This window comes from Cyanistes caeruleus, chromosome 20 (assembly GCF_971803275.1).
Source record: "Cyanistes caeruleus chromosome 20, bCyaCae1.hap1.1, whole genome shotgun sequence".
In the NCBI taxonomy this organism is placed as follows: domain Eukaryota; kingdom Metazoa; phylum Chordata; class Aves; order Passeriformes; family Paridae; genus Cyanistes; species Cyanistes caeruleus.
In genome coordinates this window covers 7,450,244-7,469,305 of record NC_141720.1, presented here as the reverse complement: position 1 = coordinate 7,469,305, position 19,062 = coordinate 7,450,244, and the positions used below count along the sequence as shown (strand labels likewise).

At 50.3% G+C, this 19,062-nt stretch overlaps 1 protein-coding gene across 3 annotated transcripts in view; it reads right to left on the bottom strand.

Moving 5' to 3' along the window:
- Positions 1-19,062, bottom strand: part of COL5A1 (collagen type V alpha 1 chain) — a 132,634-nt gene that overhangs the window by 4,162 nt on the left and 109,410 nt on the right. The window contains exons 39-64 of one of the 3 annotated variants that reach the window (XR_015278313.1): positions 18,351-18,458; positions 18,099-18,188; positions 17,962-18,015; positions 17,234-17,341; positions 15,915-16,022; positions 15,322-15,375; positions 14,595-14,648; positions 14,314-14,421; positions 14,166-14,219; positions 13,975-14,082; positions 13,818-13,871; positions 13,367-13,474; positions 12,333-12,386; positions 12,129-12,182; positions 11,171-11,224; positions 10,679-10,732; positions 9,936-10,043; positions 9,498-9,551; positions 9,349-9,402; positions 8,757-8,864; positions 8,263-8,316; positions 7,637-7,672; positions 6,836-6,889; positions 6,225-6,483; positions 5,777-5,889; positions 3,713-3,905 (exon numbers count right to left, since the gene is read on the bottom strand). Coding sequence is in view for 2 of the 3 variants with exons in the window: in XM_086858824.1 (XP_086714950.1) it covers positions 3,837-3,905; positions 5,777-5,889; positions 6,225-6,483; positions 6,836-6,889; positions 7,637-7,672; positions 8,263-8,316; positions 8,757-8,864; positions 9,349-9,402; positions 9,498-9,551; positions 9,936-10,043; positions 10,679-10,732; positions 11,171-11,224; positions 12,129-12,182; positions 12,333-12,386; positions 13,367-13,474; positions 13,818-13,871; positions 13,975-14,082; positions 14,166-14,219; positions 14,314-14,421; positions 14,595-14,648; positions 15,322-15,375; positions 15,915-16,022; positions 17,234-17,341; positions 17,962-18,015; positions 18,099-18,188; positions 18,351-18,458 (2,133 nt within the window). In the remaining variant the exon portion in view is untranslated. The remainder of the gene's footprint in view (positions 1-3,712; positions 3,906-5,776; positions 5,890-6,224; positions 6,484-6,835; positions 6,890-7,636; positions 7,673-8,262; positions 8,317-8,756; positions 8,865-9,348; positions 9,403-9,497; positions 9,552-9,935; positions 10,044-10,678; positions 10,733-11,170; positions 11,225-12,128; positions 12,183-12,332; positions 12,387-13,366; positions 13,475-13,817; positions 13,872-13,974; positions 14,083-14,165; positions 14,220-14,313; positions 14,422-14,594; positions 14,649-15,321; positions 15,376-15,914; positions 16,023-17,233; positions 17,342-17,961; positions 18,016-18,098; positions 18,189-18,350; positions 18,459-19,062) is intronic. The other 2 variants (XM_086858824.1, XM_086858825.1) reach the window with 2 other exon arrangements.

The following is a 19,062-nucleotide window of genomic DNA, read 5'->3' as shown; positions in this document are numbered from 1 at the left end:
CTCGTTTTTCCTGGGCACCAGAGCCTGGGCTTTGGAGCAATCTTTGCACTCATCTGCAGCTATCCTGGCCCTGCTGGTGAGGACTGGGGGCTGCCCTGGTTGGAAAAGCTCTGCTCAGGGAAAGGAAAATGGATTTGCTGCCCTGTCATGAACACAGATTGTGATTCCCAGTCTTGCACACTGGGGTTTGCTCCATTCTTCCCACCAGGCTCCCTTCTCTCCCTTGCAGGAGAATATATTCCTACAAAAAGAAATTATTGAAACCCAATCCCAGCACTTGGGGGATTCAGAACTTTGTGGGATTTTCATGGCCCACAGAATGAGTTTTTTGCAGGTATGAACTGACTGGGCTTCAGGTGGCATCTCCAAACTACTGCCCTGGATGGGCTGAGGGTTTCTTTAGAAACAACCAGGAGAAAAAACACAGGCACCCAACCAGCGTGGATTTCCTCCAGGTACCACGAACCCTTGAGTTGTGGTGCAGGCTGCAAACAGTAGAAGAGATTTGTAACCACAATAAAACACTGAATTAAAAGAGAAAATCCAAATAAATCAAGATACCAACCGGTTTGTCAGGATGCTGCTGCACTGTCCTCCTGAGAGTTAAATGTGACTGACCAGGAGAGAGCCACGCATGCCAGGAGGAGCTACCAGAAAACCACCAGCACGTGGAAGGAAGGGGACAAAAAATGCCAAGAGCTTGTCACACAGCCAGTGTGGCAGTGCTGCTCTGCAGGACCTTCTCTTATTTGGTTTTACTTCAAACCAGTGCTTGCTTTGCAGCCTGGCTGCCTTTTAAGGGGTCTTTTGTTGTTCAGCCTGTGCAGATTTTGTGAAGCCCTGTCCCAGCTTTGCAACTGGAGCCACTTGGAGATGGTTTCATGCACAATGTTTGCTCAGTTTTGGAAAATCCAATCCTTTCCTCTTTTCTCTGTGCTGGCAGGTACCACATGTGGCTGGGAGGGATGGGATGGGATGGGATGGGATGGGATGGGATGGGATGGGATGGGATGGGATGGGATGGGATGGGGATGGGATGGGATGGGATGGGATGGGATGCAGGCCTCATTACAGCTGCTGGGAATTGTGTGCAACACACACAGAAGGGAAGCAGAGAAAACATCTGCAAGCCTCTTATCCCTCCAAACACAGCTCAGCTGCATCCTGAAGAAAGGTAAGGAATTGGCTCCAAGTGCTCTGTGGCACTGCTGAATGATGGTGTGGGAGCATCAAACCCAGCTGGTTTGGTTACATTTCATATTTACTGCATCCCTCTTACTCCAGGTGTCTCCAGAAGAAAGGCAGCATCTGCCCAGCTGTGCAATCCCAGGATTTATATGGAGCAGCACTGGAAATCTTCCCCTCAGCTTTGGGGTTCCCCAAGGGTTCAGCCCCTCAAGACACCGGGACCTTCTCCATGGAGTAACAGGAGCAGAGTAACACCCAGAGGGGAACTCAAATTTCTTTTGGTTCTACCCATCCACACACAAATTTCAGCTGATTTTTGATCCATCAGGCAAATGTGGATTGGTTCCAAGTACTGACTGAGGCAAAGTCAGAGCTAATATTAAAATAAATAAAGAAATAAAACCTTTTATGGTCTGTGTGTTGTGACTGTTTTGTGATTTGCTTAGGGAGATCTTCCACATACTGGTGGCTTTTTTATTTTTCCAAATAGAAAAAAAGCAGGACAGGTAAAAAAATAAATAAAAAAGAAGCAGCAAGAAAATGACTACACAAAAAGACGGAAAAAAGAGCTCCAAGTAGCACCAGAAATGTTTTTATCTAAAAAAGAATAAGCCCTAAGCTCTAGGCTGGCAACTGAGCCTCTAACAGAGCTGGGAAAAAGAGAAGCAGGGGAGATGGAGAAGTGGAGGTATTTGGAACATTAACTGATGAAGTGCTCTGTAATTAAGCTATGAGTAGCTGCCTTCCATGGAGCCACGAGGCTGAAGCCTTGGCTTTGCAGCCTGATTTGATGATGCAGAGAAGCCCCAGAAGCCGTGTCCTCCTCGAGGGCAGAATCAGAGCAAAACGTGTTTTAGTGGCGATGGAATGCAGCAAATGTGGGAAACAACGCAGGGGGTTGGGTTGTTTGCCCTTTAAGGTGGAAGTTGGGGCACTGCAGGAACCCCCTGCCCTGGGGAGGGGACAACTCAGTGGGACACAGCACAACATCTCCTGCCCCTGGGCAGGTTGGTTTTATCCATGGAATATTTGCCTGTTCCCAAATCCTCCTGGTTTGGCTGAGCTCGTTATGTGCATCCCGCTAATTCCACAGGAACTGATGCACCAGGGGGACTTTTCTGTGGTTTAAGACACAAATCTGACATCCCTGCCCAGGCCTGGCTCTCTGTGGGAATGATCTCCCCACAATGTGGATGTCCTGTTACAAGACAAGAAACAGAGCTTTTCCTGGTTTATGCCTTGCTGACATCAAACGCTGTTTGACCTTAAACCAGCTCTTCCCTTGTGAAAAAAATCCTTAATTGTGACTCACTCAAATTCCTTTCCACTAGGCTTGGGCTGGAAATTTTCCTTTAAATAAATGACTTTGGTTCTCCCAAGCTCTGGGGTCAGCATGGGAGCCCCCAGAGTGGTTCATCTCCACGTGGGAAACAAAATCCATCCTCTGGGACAGAGCTGTCCTGGAGAGGCCAGAGATGTGCAACTCCAGCCCTGGGATGGCAGCACCACGGCCTGCTCCTGGCTCCATTTTATCATTTATCCATTTTATCATTTATCCATTTTATCATTTATCCATTTTTATCATTTAGCATCATTTCATGGAGCTCTCAGCTCTTGGGGTAAGGCTGCACTGCCGGGGGACAGCAACGAGGGGACACCCAAAATGGGGACAGAGGAGGAGACAGAAAGAGTTCAGACTGTGGGATGGAGCATTCCCTGTGGGATGCAGCATTCCCTGTGGGATGGAGCACTCCCTGTGGGATGAGAATTCCCTGTGGGATGGAGCACTCCTTGTGGGATGAGAGAATTCCCTGTGGGATGCAGCACTCCCTGTGGGATGGAGCACTCCCTGTGGGATGAGAGAATTCCCTGTGGGATGAGAGAATTCCCTGTGGGATGGAGCATTCCCTGTGGGATGCAGCATTCCCTGTGGGATGGAGCATTCCCTGTGGGATGGAGCATTCCCTGTGGGATGGAGCACTCCCTGTGGGATGCAGCATTCCCTGTGGGATGAGAGAATTCCCTGTGGGATGCAGCACTCCCTGTGGAATGAGAGAATTCCCTGTGGGATGCAGCATTCCCTGTGGGATGGAGCACTCCCTGTGGAATGAGAGAATTCCCTGTGGGATGCAGCACTCCCTGTGGGATGGAGTATTCCCTGTGGGATGCAGCATTCCCTGTGGGATGCAGCATTCCCTGTGGGATGGAGCATTCCCTGTGGGATGCAGCATTCCCTGTGGGATGGAGCACTCCCTGCAGGGCTCTGTGAAGACAAACCTGCCCCAGGGTCCCCCAGGACACCCCCGTGTCCCATTCTAACCCCGGGCAAAGCTCAGTTCCCAAGGTCCCAGGGAGGCAGACTGGAAGAAAGCACCTGCAGTGAGTTTGGGGTCTCTCTCAGGATTCCACCTTAAACATTTCCATGTGCCTGGGAGGGGGGTTAGTCGGGCATGCAGAGGGCAGCAGTGTGGCCATACCAAAGCAGGTGACAAGCTCTGATCCAGGGCCAGGGTTAGCCACTTACCAAGGACCCCCGCTTGTATTGACTATACCATGTGGAAGGCTGTTCTTTGGGCCAACGAGCCATTTTACTCTGTAAAATATGACAGGGGGTTAAAGGAAACAGCAAGCACCAGGATGCATCTTACCAGTTTACCGCGCTTGAATTCACTGAACCACGAGCCTGGGTTTTCCTTGGGCCAGGAAGTAATTCTAGCCTAGTTTGTGGATGGCAAGGAGGGAAGAGAGAAAGAAAGAAAAAAAAAAAATCAATCAAAATTAAAAAGGTTACTTTCATTCCAGAGTCTGCATGTCTTATTGAAACTGTCCAACTTGCTTTAAAATGTTTTGTTTTTTAAATTTTTATACATCAGTAATGAGAGCAGAAGGTGGCTCTGAAGCAGAGGAGATGGAGTGGTGCTGCTCTGGCAGCAACCCCCTTTGCTAAGGGCTGTCTCTGCCTTCTAGGAACTTGGGATGCAATTCCAGCAGCGGCAGGAAAATTAAAAGGAAAGACAGAGAGGGAAAAAGGAAGCATGGCTGGGAAAAGGTGCATTGATCTTCATGTGGAGGGCAGTGCTGGTGCTGGAGAAGCCTGTTGCCTCTCTAATGCCAAATCCAGTGCTGTGGGGCTGGGAAAGGCAAAGGATGGATTAAGGAAAAGCCTCTGCCTGCCTGCTGTATTTGAGGTGCTGGACACACAGGATGGAGCCCCTGGTACCCAGGGGTGACCTGGACAAGGAATCAGCCATCAGAGCATCCCTAAGACAGCCCCAGCTCAGCAGCTGAAGCTTTTTTGAGTCAGAGCCCAAGGAAGGAGTGTGGCTGTTCCCTCAGCCTCCCACAACACCCTCATTTGTGCTGGAAATCTCTCCAAAAACAGCAGCCCAGCTCCAGGTGTGGGGATTGTCCTCCCCTTTGCAGGAGGTGACCTGCAGAGCAAATCTCAGCGTTTGTGTTGGGGGAGGGATGAGCTGAGAGGAGCCAGGGCTGAAACTCTGCTGTGGCTCATCACAAACCCACTCAGACACTGCCCAGGCCTGGGGTGGTGGCTGTCTGCATCCCTCTGGATGGGAGAAGCTTTTTCCTGTGGATCCCAGCATGGAATTTTTATCTGACAAGTGCTGCAGCTCCACAGAGCCCCTCACTGAACCAGCACAGCAGGAGCTCAAGCCCCTGCAAGATCATGGCCAGACTCTGCTTTTTGAGCTGTCAAATCTTGAGTTAAAACACAGCACACTGATGCAAAGGAAGAGGAAATCCATCTCCTCTTTAAACAGCCCCAAGAAAAACTCAGGGAGGATTTATGTCGCATGTGATTTGTCCTGTGCTGACACACATTTCTGGTGGATGAAATGCAGCAGGAGAACAGCTCAGCTTTGTCACAGCTGGAGCACAACTGTGACACTGGCACAGCTCCCCCAGGCTGAATTGTTGTGTTTCTGCTTGGCCAGTGCCACAGCTGGTCCCCAGGCAGCGGGAAGAGCAGCTCTGGAAAATAGAGTGCAGGGATACAGGACAAAAATGATGGGTATGGCTGAGCTAAGAGCATCATTACACAAATAACTTCATCAACCTTGTGCAGCAGTGCCAGGGAGAGCTCTGAGCCTGCCTGCAATCATTTAGGATCATTTATCCACAAGGAACAGCAGGAAAAATGACAGGAGGTAAACATTTATCTGCTGTGCCTGGAGAAACAGGGAGGGGAGGGCAATCAGTGGTGCTTGGGCAAGCAGGCAGTGGAGCAGGACTGTGGGAGGGAAGGAGTTAAACAGAGCTCCCAATTCCTGCACCAACACACACCCCTGCCTTGGACAGCAACGTTAAAAAAAATGAAGGTTTTAGCATTTATTGTGCCTGGGAAATCATCAGAGGTTTGTCCCAAATCACAGTTTAAATCTGATTTTTTCTTTGTCAACATATTCCATAGTATTTTAGAAGGTAATGTTGTGCAACAAAAGAACATGCTGGGTCTTTGATATTCCTTGCTGCTGTTCAATCCTCCTGAAATTTGCTGTCTATGAATATTCATATCAGGAAACCATATATCACCAGGACAGAGGGGAAAGCAAAGGTGCTGTGGACTTACTCCTTCAGATTTCTTGTCGGGGAAGATGCAGGTCTCTCCACCAGCTGTGAAATTACAGTAAACTTTGAAAGAGTCCCTGGAACACCCTTGGTTGGGATCAACCCAGTATTCACCTGGATGAGGGAAGGGAAGAAAGGATCAGGTCAGAGGGCACTACCTCCTACCCTGGGATGTTTCACCTCTCTTGGGTTATTATTTATATGTAGTTTTTGAAAAGTCATGTTCTGGTGCCAGCTGAAGAAGACTTTTCAGCCCATATCCCCATTTTTAGATCAGACCATTTCAGCTGGAAGGGCTCTCCAATGATATCCATCCCAGCTCTACATATTCCTTCTCCACCAGCCACATCCCCCATGGACTCCCCAAATTCCTCCTCTTCCAGCCCTCACTTCTGCGTGGAGCTGGAAAACCCCAGAGTTCCCTCCATTGCCTCCATCCTGGGACACACCATCTGGGAAATCAGGGTGGCAGAGCTGCAGGTCCTTGCAGGTGCGTGCTGGGTTGTGCTGGGTGCCCAAGGGATGCTTCATCTGCTCGATTTCCAGTTTCAAGGAATTCAGGGAGCCGAAGATCTCCTCCATGCCGTCGGCATAGTCCATGTAGTTGTCGGCGTTGCCGTCGTCCAGCAGCTGGCTGGCATCAATGTTCCTCCTGGTCCTCTTGGCAGCCTGGATGGGCAGGGGCTGGATGACTTCTCCAGGAGGACCCTGATTTTTGGGGGAAAAAAAAAGACACAACTTCTCATTCCATTGGGAAAAGGACACGAGAGATGGACAAAGCGGCAACATCCCCAAATACACATTGGACGTGGAAAACACCCATGGATGGTGCTGGTAAAACCTCTGGATTCAACATCTTCCACCTCCTTGTCCTCTTCCACCTTCCCACTAATAACTCCTCCCTTCCCACCCTGCTTTCTCCCCCAGTGTCTCCAGGAGATTCCAACCCTTTGCTAGGATTGGCAAGGAATCTTTGTCCAGAGATTTTCCTGCTTCCCCAGTTCCAGCACCCATGAAGTCTGAACCTCATTTCATCCTTCACCTTATGGCTTCTACTTACAGGAGGCCCTGGGGGCCCAGGAAGACCTGATTCACCCTTTGGACCTGTGGGACCCTGGATGGAAAAACAAGGGAAAATCAGGAGTCACTCAGGAGAATTCACCTGGTATTTTTATCACATCATTTTAACAGTGCCTAAAACTTCATTTTTGTCCCTTCAGGCACACAAGAGGAGTCTCCCTGGACCCACATCCCAAGAAAATGGTATTTCTTGGTTATTTTTGGTGTTTAGGTAAAAGAAAAGATCAAACACCTGGAGTTACAGTCAGATTTTTTTTATCTTTCCTACAGAATGCATAAAATGCGTAATATCTTTAACTCTCCGAACCAATCCAACAGTTTTGCAAGTCAAATAAAATCTTCAAATTAATAAAACATCGAATTCTGGATGGCAAGAAGATACTAAGAAGTTGCCCAAAAAGAGGAATTTTTAGCACAGCAGGTTTGCACCACAAAGTTCCAGAGTTTCATTTCTCACTGAGTTCTTCACTTTCCAGCTTCCCACCTCCCGCTTCTCGTGGAGTATTTTTAATCCCCTGCACTCTCCAGCAGCAGCTTTTCTCCCCAGGACTAATCTCTGGATTGCTCCTTGTGATCTCTGCTGCTCTGCTCTTCAGGAAAGTGCAGCTGTGGCACAGAAACCTTCCCCATTTACCATTCCTGGGCTTAAGCAGCCTGGAATAGCTGAGTTTGCTCAGTCCTGGCTGCTAATTGCAGTAATTTTACTGATGAGGGGAGTCCCAGTGTGTCCCACACTCAATAAAACCCCTCAGCCTCTTCCTTGAGCTGTGTCCATACTCACTGATGAGCCTTTAGCACCTTTGGGACCAGGTGGACCCTGAGGAGAGACAAATACAGAAAGGAGTCAGTTCATTTCCAAGCAGAGAATTCAGAAAGGAAATTTAAAAAAAAATTTACTCCTTTTATATTTCCATTTTCCCCATCCACTTGAGCTGGGTGTTGCTTTTATTTGCCAACTGACAAAAAAAGCTTTTGTGGCAGAGCTCCACACTCCTCCAGTGGGGACTGGGAAATCAGCTGGGTGATTCCTGGAATGTGGGGCTGATCCCAGCTCCGTGCTCAGGACACTCAGCTGGGCACCCCAGGGTGCAGCACGAGGCCTTTGGGCATCCAAAAAAGTGATAAAAATCAGCAAAAAAGCAAGAAATGCCCATGGGATTGTGGCTATTCCAAAAGAAGGGGGCAGAGAAACAGGGTGGGACAATTTCCCTGTGCCTATCTCCCACATCACTTCCAGAGCTCCTGGGACTCATCCAAGTGTTTTTAAAGGGCTCAACTGAAAAAAACAATTGTGACCAACACCCTCCTGCAGTCAGGGCCGTGCTGGGCATTTCTGGGAGCACCAAAGTGGCTCCTGAGGGCCTGTGCAGCTCCCAAGGAATTCCAAGGTCATTGATTGTCACCTACCGGTAATCCTGGGGGCCCTGGAGGTCCGATGGGTCCAGAAGGACCTGTGATACCCTAAAAAACAGCAGCAAAATAATACTGGTTTACAGTTCTGGCCTAAAATTACACATCCAACCCCTGCTCACAGGTGACCACCCAGTTTTGGAGGATTCCAGTCCAATCTGGAGCTTTTCCTGGTGTTTAGAGCATGGAAAAGGAAGCTCCTATCTCATTTAGGCTCACACTTTTTAAGAACCAGCCCTTTAGATGAATATTTAATGGCACCATCCCTTCAAGTCTATTCAACTCTTTCATATGACCCTTGAGAATCTGCTTCCCACTAAAATGGGTCATTTTGGAGCAGATCTGTATTTCACACATTGAATAAACCACATTAATATCCCTCAAAAATGCCAAGGATCTCCTGCCAGGGTTGCCTATCTCTGCTGTGCTGCACCTCCTCGAGGGTGCAATACTCCCTTGCACTTTCCATGAAGGTTTTATGGAATATTTACCTGCTCTCCTTTGGGTCCTGCTGAGCCCTGGGGGCCTGGGAGACCTCTGTCACCCTTTTCTCCCTGCTCTCCTGGAGGTCCAATAAGACCAATTAAACCTGGGTGACCCTGGGGGAAAATGGCAGATGTTAATTAGGATTTCTGACTGGAGACAGCAGAGACATTTCTAGACCCAACCCCAAATATCTGAGCGAGCTGAGGAGGATCTGTAGCAATCCCTGACACGTGGAAGTAGCAGAGTGGAGCAAAATAGGAGATTTTTATAGCAGAAAATGCTACAAATATCAAAAGAACCTCTGCACTGGAGCAGCTGCTTATTCCCTGGGGTTATATAAATACATACATGTGACAGAAATGTTTGTAGAGTGCAGAATCACCCCTGAAATGGGCCAGGGCTCTGCTCCTCCACACTCACCCACAGCTCAGCTCCTGGGGGCACACTCAGAGTGCTCCTGCTCTCCTCTAAAGCTGTCACCAGGGCTGGTGACACTCCCCAGCCTTGTCCTGCCAGCTGCAGGACCCCTCTGCAGTGCCATTTGTCCCCCCACAGCCCAGCAGGGATCAGGCAATGGGATCCTGTGTGGATTCTCACCTTCTCCCCTTTAGGACCAGAGTCTCCTTTCAGACCAGGCAAACCCGGAGGGCCCTTTGGGACACGGGGAAAACAAAAGAGGGAATGAATTCATGTCACACTCATTCATCCAGTTCAAAAACTCTTGGAATTGGATGCTCTGGACGTACCATTGGGCCTGGAGGACCATCTGGGCCAGGGGATCCTGGGAGACCTTGTTCACCCTGTAAAAAAGTGCAATTTCCTCACTCCCAGTGACAGCAGTGCTCCCAGATGGGAATATTCTGATTATTCACCTGTGCCAGGGAACGTTTGTCCTGGCTTTTCACAGATGGCAAAAGCAAAAAGATTTATGTTCCTTCCATGCTCAAATCTCTGCTGGAAAAGGGACTTTGTAGGTCAAGGAAAATCACTCCTGCAGAGCGGCTGAAGACCCAAGACTCAAATTAAACATGTGGGAGATGATATTCACCATCCCATTATCCCCATGAAATTTGCTTTATCTGCTGTCAGGCATTCCAGCATGGACAGAACACTGGGAAGAGGCATCTCCCAAGCAGGTGGGATACAGGAACAAACCTGAGCTTTCTCAAAGTGGGAATACTCACAACTGGACCAGGAATCCCACGAAGGCCATCGGGGCCAGGCTTCCCTGGAGCACCTTGGGGACCAATGGGCCCAGTCTTCCCAGGAGGTCCTTCCAAACCAGCTTCCCCCTAGATGGGGAGGCAGGGTGTTGAATTTGTGTTGGGACATCAGCTGCTTTTGTGAGATGGTGCCAGGAGGGCACAGAGTGGATGCAGATCCATGCAAAACACATGAAATTTTCTGCTCTTTGAGTTTCCTGCTGCTCCCTCCAGCTCAGGCACTCTCCAAACTCCTTCAGTTTCCAGCCTTGCCTGAGTTCCAGCAGGAGCTGCTCTTTGGCTCTGGGACACCTATCCATGCATCCTCCCTCCCCTGTGCTGCTACAACAGGATCTGTAATTTCCAATCCCATCTCCATTTCCCCAGCACTCCCACCCAAACAATCCCAGCCCATTAATGCTGTGTTCGCCCTGGGAAAGGACACGGGGCTGTGCACACCCCATTATTTACAACACATTAAATTGCCAAATATAGCACTTGGATGTTTCAAACGAAAGAAAACATTCCCATGACCTTACCAAGCCCTAATTATCTCCACAGAGCTTGTTAAGGGCTGAAACATAAGCTCAGATTTGAGGCCAGTGGCCCCAAATTCAGGCTAATTTGCTGTAACACGCAGCAAAATCAACTCCCTGCCTTGGCAGAGGGAGCTCCTCTTGGAGTATCAAGGACACAGCACATGTGGAATCCCATTCAGCTCTTACCTTGGCTCCTTTCTCTCCTTGCCTTCCTTCGGGACCAGCTGGACCAGGAGGGCCCTAAAGAAAGCCCAGAATAGATGGGAAACACAATCAGATCCTGCTGATCTGCAACGGTCCAGTGGAATTAGCAAAATGATGCTCCGGCCCCAGGGAAGGAGACAAAATGGAGACAAATATCCCTGAAAAGCTTTTTAAATTATCTCCTTGCTAAATGAATCCCTGGGTTCTGCCACAAAGCAGGAAGAACAGGAGTACCTCATCCTTGGATTTTCTTTGGGCTGTTAATATCCTTAAAAAAAAAAATCCATGGGATTTGCCTGGCAGCTTCCCATCAATTTCCAAAGGCTGTGGATGGCGTATAATTTTATTTTTTTTTAATTATCACACATTTTACATGGTATTTACACAGCATTTATTGTAGACTTAGTAACAACATGAGTTTTAAAAAATTAATAGAAATGCATTTGGGAAAATCTCCCTAAACAAGCAACTCACCCTTTTTCCAGGGGGTCCAGAGGGGCCTGGCTCTCCCGTGGGCCCAGGGGAGCCCTGCAGGGAGAGAGGGGAGGGGAACAAGCCATGAGTGCCCCACGGGATGTGGGAAAGAGCAGCCAGAGCTCAGCCAGGCCCTGCAGGTTGTGCTGAGCCTGGGTGTGGGAGGCCAGGGGAACTCCCAGCCAGCACCTCCTCGGGTGCAGATGGGATCCTGGTTTAACCCTTCCTACCATGGAATGCCAGAAGGCTGGGAAAAGCTACAATCAAAGACTTGGATGCTGTTTTCACAGGAGACAGTTCATGCTTTCAGGATGTAGAGCTAAGACTGGATGGATGGGTGGATGGATGAGGGATGGATGAGGGATGGATGATGGAGGGATGATGGATGGATGATGGATGGATGGATGGATGATGGATGGATGAGGGATGGATGAGGGATGGATGGATGGATGGATGGATGGATGGATGGATGATGGAGGGATGGATGATGGAGGGATGGATGATGGAGGGATGGATGATGGAGGGATGGATGATGGAGGGATGAGGCATGGATGAGGCATGGATGAGGCATGGATGAGGCATGGATGAGGCATGGATGAGGCATGGATGAGGCATGGATGAGGCATGGATGAGGCATGGATGAGGCATGGATGAGGCATGGATGAGGCATGGATGGATGGATGGATGGATGGATGGATGGATGGATGGATGGATGAGGAATGGATGAGGAATGGATGAGGAATGGATGGATGGATGGATGGATGGATGGATGGATGGATGGATGGATCATGGATGGATCATGGATGGATCATGGATGGATGACACAGCAGAGAATGAGATTTTCAGTAGACAATTCCCAGTGGGAAATTCTGGTGGGAATGAGAGGCTCAGTGTCCCTGGAGCTGATACAGAGCCACGGGCACTGTGGGGAACAGCTCTCCTCTCTCCAGGTACTCACAGTCTGTCCAGGTTCACCATCATCACCTTTGTCACCGGGGGGACCATCTTGACCCTAAAGAGGGAGGGAAAAAGGAACAAGGAGGCTTTTTTAGGGTGTGAATGGAGCTGAGCAGAGGAAATGCCAGGGGAGCTGCTGGGAATGAGCAGCATGGTTGAGTTTTACCACACCAGGAGGAGAAAGCTCAGTGTGACCAACACTTACAGCTGGGCCAGGCTCTCCAGGAGGACCAGGGTCACCAGGGAAACCAACTGGACCCTGCAAAGAGAGAAGAATATTCCCAAGTCAGAGACGTTGTACCTGGAGAGCTCCAGTGACAACATGGGGAGCACCCAATGGAGTAAAACCCCAATCTCTGCAATCATGACCCGTCTCAGCAGCTGCAGTGATTTCACCCTGTCCCAGCCAGTCCAGACCTGCATCCTGACTACCAGAGCTCCAAAGGCAGCACAGGGACTTCCATCCCAGTTTTTCAGAAATCCTTTGGCTGGGTGACAGCAGAATCCTCCCAGCTTTGGCAACGTGCAGATTGGAAGGTTTTGCTTCTGCAAATGTGTGACATTCTGCACAGGAGGAGCCTCTCAGAGCATTTAATGACTGAAACACTTCACCATTCTTCCCCATACAATGTCTGTCGGGTGCTTCACATGACTCCAGGAGCAGCCTGCTTCCCATCACAGATATCCCAAATCCCATCTGTTAGGAGGGATGACTAAACTCCCCTGCCTCCTCTGCTTCTTTGTGCCATCCTGCCTTATCTCATCAAAACTTTCAAGCATCAGAGAAGCCTGTAAGATAAACCCTGTGCCATCGTCCCCTGGTAAAATCAGCAGAGCTCCACTGGCTTCACCAGAGCTGTGGAAATTAGCAGCAGCAGGGAGCTGGGTGTGCAGGTAGTTCCCAAATCCAATAAATCTCCTTGATCTTATTTTGGAAGTTCTGCTCTTGTGCAGAAGACCTTGGAAAGCTACAAACACAAAGTGATCCTACTGCAGCTCCTCTCCATGGGGTGAGATTCCTGATAGCCTGCAAAAAGCACTGATAATTCCAGTATTTCTGGGAAATATGGGGTCTTTCCCTCATCAGGACCCTAAAGAAAGGGGCTGAGTTCATGGATCACCAGAGGAGCAATTCCATGGTTAGGAAACAATTTTGAATTTCCACAGATATCTCTGGGAACAACTTTTCATGCAGAAATCTCTGCTGGCAAGGCAAGGTAAGACTGAGGGGGTACTTACAGGGCTGCCTTTGGGGCCATCATCACCTGGAGGGCCTTTGGGGCCAGGTGGACCAGCAGCACCAGAGGGACCTGCTTCCCCCTTTTCACCTCTTTCACCTTTAGGACCCTGTAAAGAAAAAAACCCAAAAGTTTTATTATCCAGGAACCAAAAAAAATCCCCAACTGATCTCTAATCATCCTTTAATCAATTCTGAGCAAGAAGCTCTATTTGTGTCTCCAAACACAAGGACATGATTTAACAGTCCCTTCCCACAAGGACTGAGTGGTGTTCATGGTGTTCAGTCGTGGGTAGCCCAGATTTGGTGACTAAACGTGATCCTATAAATACCCAGGAACGTGGCAATGTGTCATCAATACCCAAATCCAGGACAGGCCTGGTTCAGTCCCTGCTGTCCCATCCACATCCACACCTCTCCAGCACATCCATGCCTCTCCCATGGGGCACTTACCGGCAGGCCAACCTCTCCAGGGAGACCAGGCTCACCAGATTCCCCAGGTTCACCCTGCACAGGGAAAAAGAGGGTGGAAATATTCACATTTCTGCAGGGGGATGAGCTTTCTGCTGGCACAGCAAGCTCCTGTTTCAGGCTCATCTGGGTGCTTTACCTTCTCTCCTACTGCACCAGGATTTCCTATTCCTCCAGGAGGACCCTGTGGACCATCTGCTCCTGGTGGCCCAGATGGACCTCTGGGTCCTGGTGGGCCTGGTGGACCCTGAGAGAAAAGGAGGACCAAATTTCAGATGTGTTTCTCAGAGCATTGCCAGTGAGGAAAAAAGAAATATGGAAGACCCTTACCATCTGCCCAACGTCACCCGTTTCTCCCTTCTCCCCAGGTGGTCCAGGCAGGCCCTGTGGAGGTGCAGAGGATGAATTTTAGCTGTGAACATCTCAGGTGAGCCCCAGCTCTCACCACCCTAAACCCTCCTTGGATGCTGCAAATCACCTGCAAGCCCACGGGGCCGGGGGGACCGGGGAAACCTCGGGGTCCTTCGTCTCCTTTCTGCCCAAAGAGGCCTTGCTGTCCTCGGGGCCCGGGCTCTCCATCAGCTCCCTACAAGGAAAGGCTCTGATCAGCCCAGGACACACGTGGGGCCACACAAACCCCATCCCACCACCCCCTGCTCCTGCTGGCAGAAGCAGTGCCAGGCAGGAATCATTCCAGTGATTCCCAGGAAGCTTTTTGGGGAAAAAAAGGGATTTCTGCTAATAAGGAGCAATACTCACAGCTGGGCCAGGCTGACCAATTGGACCCTGAGGACCAGTGGGGCCTGGGGGACCCTGTCACACAAAAGAAATGTCAGTGTTACGAGCAGAGTGACAAATTCACATGGAAAAAGGTGAATTCCTTCAACACAATCTCCATTAAAACTGCATTAATTCCCAAAAGAGAGATGGAGAACAGGGTCAGGTCTCCCTGGACACCCCAGCACTCCTCAGCACTGGTGCCAGTGGAGAGCAGACACATCCAAACACATTTTTGCTGCAGCAAAGCAATGTCAGCACTCAGCCCTAACTCCTGGGTAACTCATGTTCCTCAGGCTCTGGGCAGCACATAGAGGGTGTGGAACTGGAATTACCACAGAATTACAGGATGGTTTGGGTTGGAAGAGACCTTTAAAAATCTCCTGGTCCACCCGTCTGTCAAAAGCAGAGACATCTTCAACTAAATCAGAAAGGGAACTTCAGCCAAAGACTCAACTCTGATGGCAGCACTGCCCATATTTCACAGATATTTCCATGCTAAGTGGGTGATGTGGAAATATCTCAGTGTTCCTGGGAGCTGGAGGCTCCCACTTGAGGCTCTCACTCTTTTTTTACATCATGTGGGTATTTGATGAAGCAGAGATGAATCAACATTAGAAAATGATGTAAATTTAATTTCTATTTCCAGCAAGTCACACAACGAACCACAGTCAAGAGAAGCAGCTACAGCAGAGTCCCCTCCACTCACCTGCTCACCCTTGTCACCTTTGCTGCCCTTCTGCCCAGGCTCCCCGATCTCACCCTGCCAGGAACAAAGGGACAACATTAATCCCCCACCACTCAACATCCCAACATCCCAGCAGCAGCCCTGTGTGTCTGCATCCTCACCACAAATCCCACAGGGACACGCCACAGTGGGCTGAATCATTCCAGAGATTTGGCCACCCCAGGTGCAACCAAACCCTTTTCCATCCCTCAATCCCTCGGCTGCCACACGATGCAAGAAGCTGAACCTTGCAGAGCCCGTGAGCAGCCACGAGGGATTTGTCCCAGCTGATGTTTCCTGGGAATCCTCCACTCCAGAGGGGCTTAATGACAGAGGGGGCAAAGGGAATAAATTTGGAGAGGCTGGCCATCTGTGGGCAGGCACCTGCTACAGGTTTGGGGGAGGCAAACTGGATTTCAGGGAATTTTGTGGGAATGTGTGAATCATCCCATGGGACTGTGAGTTCCATAAAAATCCTCCAGCAGCACATCCCACCCAACTGTGGGATGCACTGCGGTGGAAACGTTGCCCAGTTCCTTGCCAGAGTGACCCCACGCAGCAGGAGCTGTCCCCACCTTGTCTCCATCCTCCCCAGGAGGTCCAACAGGACCTGCTGGGCCCGGCAGTCCCACGGGGCCCTGGATGCCATCCCGGCCAGCCGGTCCTTGGGGACCCTTCTCCCCCTGGAAGCAGAAAAACAGGCAGGTCACACCCAGAGCTCTCCAACCGAGCAATTACAGCTCATTCTGCTTTTATTCAGCTGCTAATGACTCCTGGCTGGATTGGAACAGAAAAGCCGGTTCCAGCTGATATTTCATCTGTGCTCCTTGTCTGAAACGAGACAAAACTTCTGTCTTGAGGGATAATGAAAAGAACAAACAAATGTAAGCAGTGAATACCCAGATCACAGCTGCAATTTCACTGCTGCAGCAACATAATCTGATTTAATCTGAACCCTCTGCCATCTCTGTCTGGATGACAAACAAGACCCCAAGTAATTTTTACTCCCACAAGCCAATTTTTGCTGATTCTGGTCCTGGCTGCCCCAGCATTCACTGCTGCTCCCTCCCTGGCTGACCCCCAACTAAGGGGGGCTCTCAGGAGGCCCATCCTGAGATTCAGGACAAATAAAACCACCTGAAGTGAATAAAACAATCTTTGTGTCAACATCTACTTGTACTCCTATGAGCAGGAGCCTTCAATCAAATTTGTTTGTTTACAGGAACTGAACAGTGAATATTTTCCAGTTTCTGCACCCATAATTGAATTGCATCCGAATCCTGGGTGCTCTCCTCTGAATAAATTAGATGCCACATAAATTGCCTATTCATCCCTGCCCTGACTGACACATCCTGTAGGTACTCAGCAGGACAGATGTTCCTCAGACTGATCCATCAGGAAATTCTCGCCTCTGGATTTGCTGCTGGAGTTCCTAACAAACCAGCAAGCGTGGTTGATAAACACTTCTGATATCAACCCACCAATATCAGTGCATCACCAGAGCAGCCTGACATCCCCAAAGCCACCTCTGGCTGGTTTTGCTGCTGGGGCTGGCTCAGTTCTCTGCCCACAGGCCTGGCCTCTGGCTGTTTGTCAGCAGGAGGTGACACAGGCTGTGTGTCACCTTTTCAGCCCCCAGGTCTTCTCGTTGCCCGAGGACATTGGGTCCCTGGGGTCACAGCCAGGGGTGTCACCAACGGGGCACTTGAGCAGCTGGCATTCAGTGGTTTGATGTGCTCCAGATCAGAAAATTCCTCTCTAACTGAATTCCTTCCTAATTGAATTCCTTATTTTTTATGATTTAAATCTCCACAAGGACTTGTTCCACACCCAGCTCCCAGCTGTACACATCTCCAGCTGTCCCAAAACTGGACATCTCCATACTGGTACTTACTGGAGCTCCCTTTTCACCTGCAGGTCCTGGAGGTCCCTGAGGGCCAGGTCTCCCTGGCAATCCTATGGGGCCAGCTGATCCTGCAGGGCCACGCTCCCCTGGAGAGCCCTGTGGGAGGAGGAGGAGGAGGAGGAGGAGGAGGAAAGGAGCATTAATTGCAGTATCAATCTTCACCCATGCCCAGACAGAGAGAAATCCAAGCTCTTCATCCATGTTTGTGCACATTTGATGGGATAACTGCCACATGAAGGGTTGGTACCACCAGCCTAAGGGGCCCTGCAGATCAGTTTTTTGAATTAAAATGCCTGGAAGGGCTGGATTCTCCTCTGGATTGTGCAGAGAGCTCAGTTCCTGGGGACACATAAACAGCCTGGAACAAGAGCATGAGCCACTTCACAGCCAGCAGGGAGGGTTGGATGATGAATGTTTCCTTCCAGGAGGGTGGCCCTGAGCAGGGATCTCAAGTGGAGACAACTTCCAGAGGGAAAGCAGGTGGATTAGAAACAAAATCCTGGATGTCCTGAACCCCTGCAGTTCCCTCAGCCTGTCACGTACGCCCACAGCTGACCCCACAAAATTACTGAGCTGTTACACGCAGGGCTTGTAAAGTAAAGGAACATCCAGGGAGTCGTCAGGAAAATGGGGATAAAGCCTGGAGCTGTGACTAACCCCGGCCTGGCCCTGCCAAGCTTGTAAATGGTGGTGCCTGCAAGGACAGGGATACTCACGGCTGGGCCTGGAGGGCCTGGGGGACCTTCGTTGCCTTTCAGCCCTGGAGAACCCTGGAGGAAGGAAAACAAAGTTATTTGGGGAGGGGGACAGCTGGGAATTCTCCAGCTGGAGGGAGCCAGCAGCCTCTACTCACAATGGGGCCGGGGAGGCCTCGTTCTCCAGGGAATCCTCTCAATCCGGGGGGACCATCCTTCCCTGGGAGGCCAGCAGGACCAGGATCCCCCTGCAAGGACAGGGATAAAGAGCTGAGCACCTGCACATCCCATGGAGGCCCAGCTCCTCTCCTCAGCCTCCAGCTGGGATGAGGCAGAAGCTCCATTTCTTTTCTGAATCATCCTCTCCATCTCCAGGGAGGGCAGCAAGGAGGGTGAATTCCAGGCCCTACCTTGGTCCCTTCTTTTCCAGTGAGGCCAGGAAGGCCTTGTTCACCCGGGGGACCTGGAGGGCCTGGATGGCCCCGCTCACCCATGGGCCCAGTCTCACCAGTTGGACCCTGGAAAAAACCAGTCGGAGAAAATGGGGTGGGTATTGGCAGAACAACCGAGGAAGGAAAAAGTGCAGGGTATCAGTTTAGTCCTTTGGGCTGTAATGGCATGGAAAAGCTGCCTTGCAGTGCCACCAGCAATCCCTGGAGAGATTCCCCCTCTGGCATCGACAGGCACCACGTTCTGGAAGTGGCCAACATCACCCTCGGCAGACTGGGAACCTCTGGAGGAGAGCAAATTTCGCCCAAATGAGATGTTAACACTACAACTATTATGCTTAGCTTTTCCTTTTTAATTGAAAACTTCCTAAGCACTCTCCAACACTGCTGATTCCTGCTCGGAAGGGGCATAAATAATGCATGAGGCTCGCAGTCCCTGGCAATTAGCGGCTGCCTCTGTGCCCTCCGAGGGCACTCAAGGTGACAAGTGTCACCCAGGGCTCCCCAAAGGCCAGCTTTTAGGATGACAAAAGCCACGTGCACAAAACCACCATGTCCCTGCCCTTGGGTGGCTTTGGGGACAGGGCTGTAACTCATGTCCTGCTGCAGGGGGGCACTGAGGGCACGCAGAGCTCACTCAGCAGCCACAGATCACAGCCACTACACCCAGCAG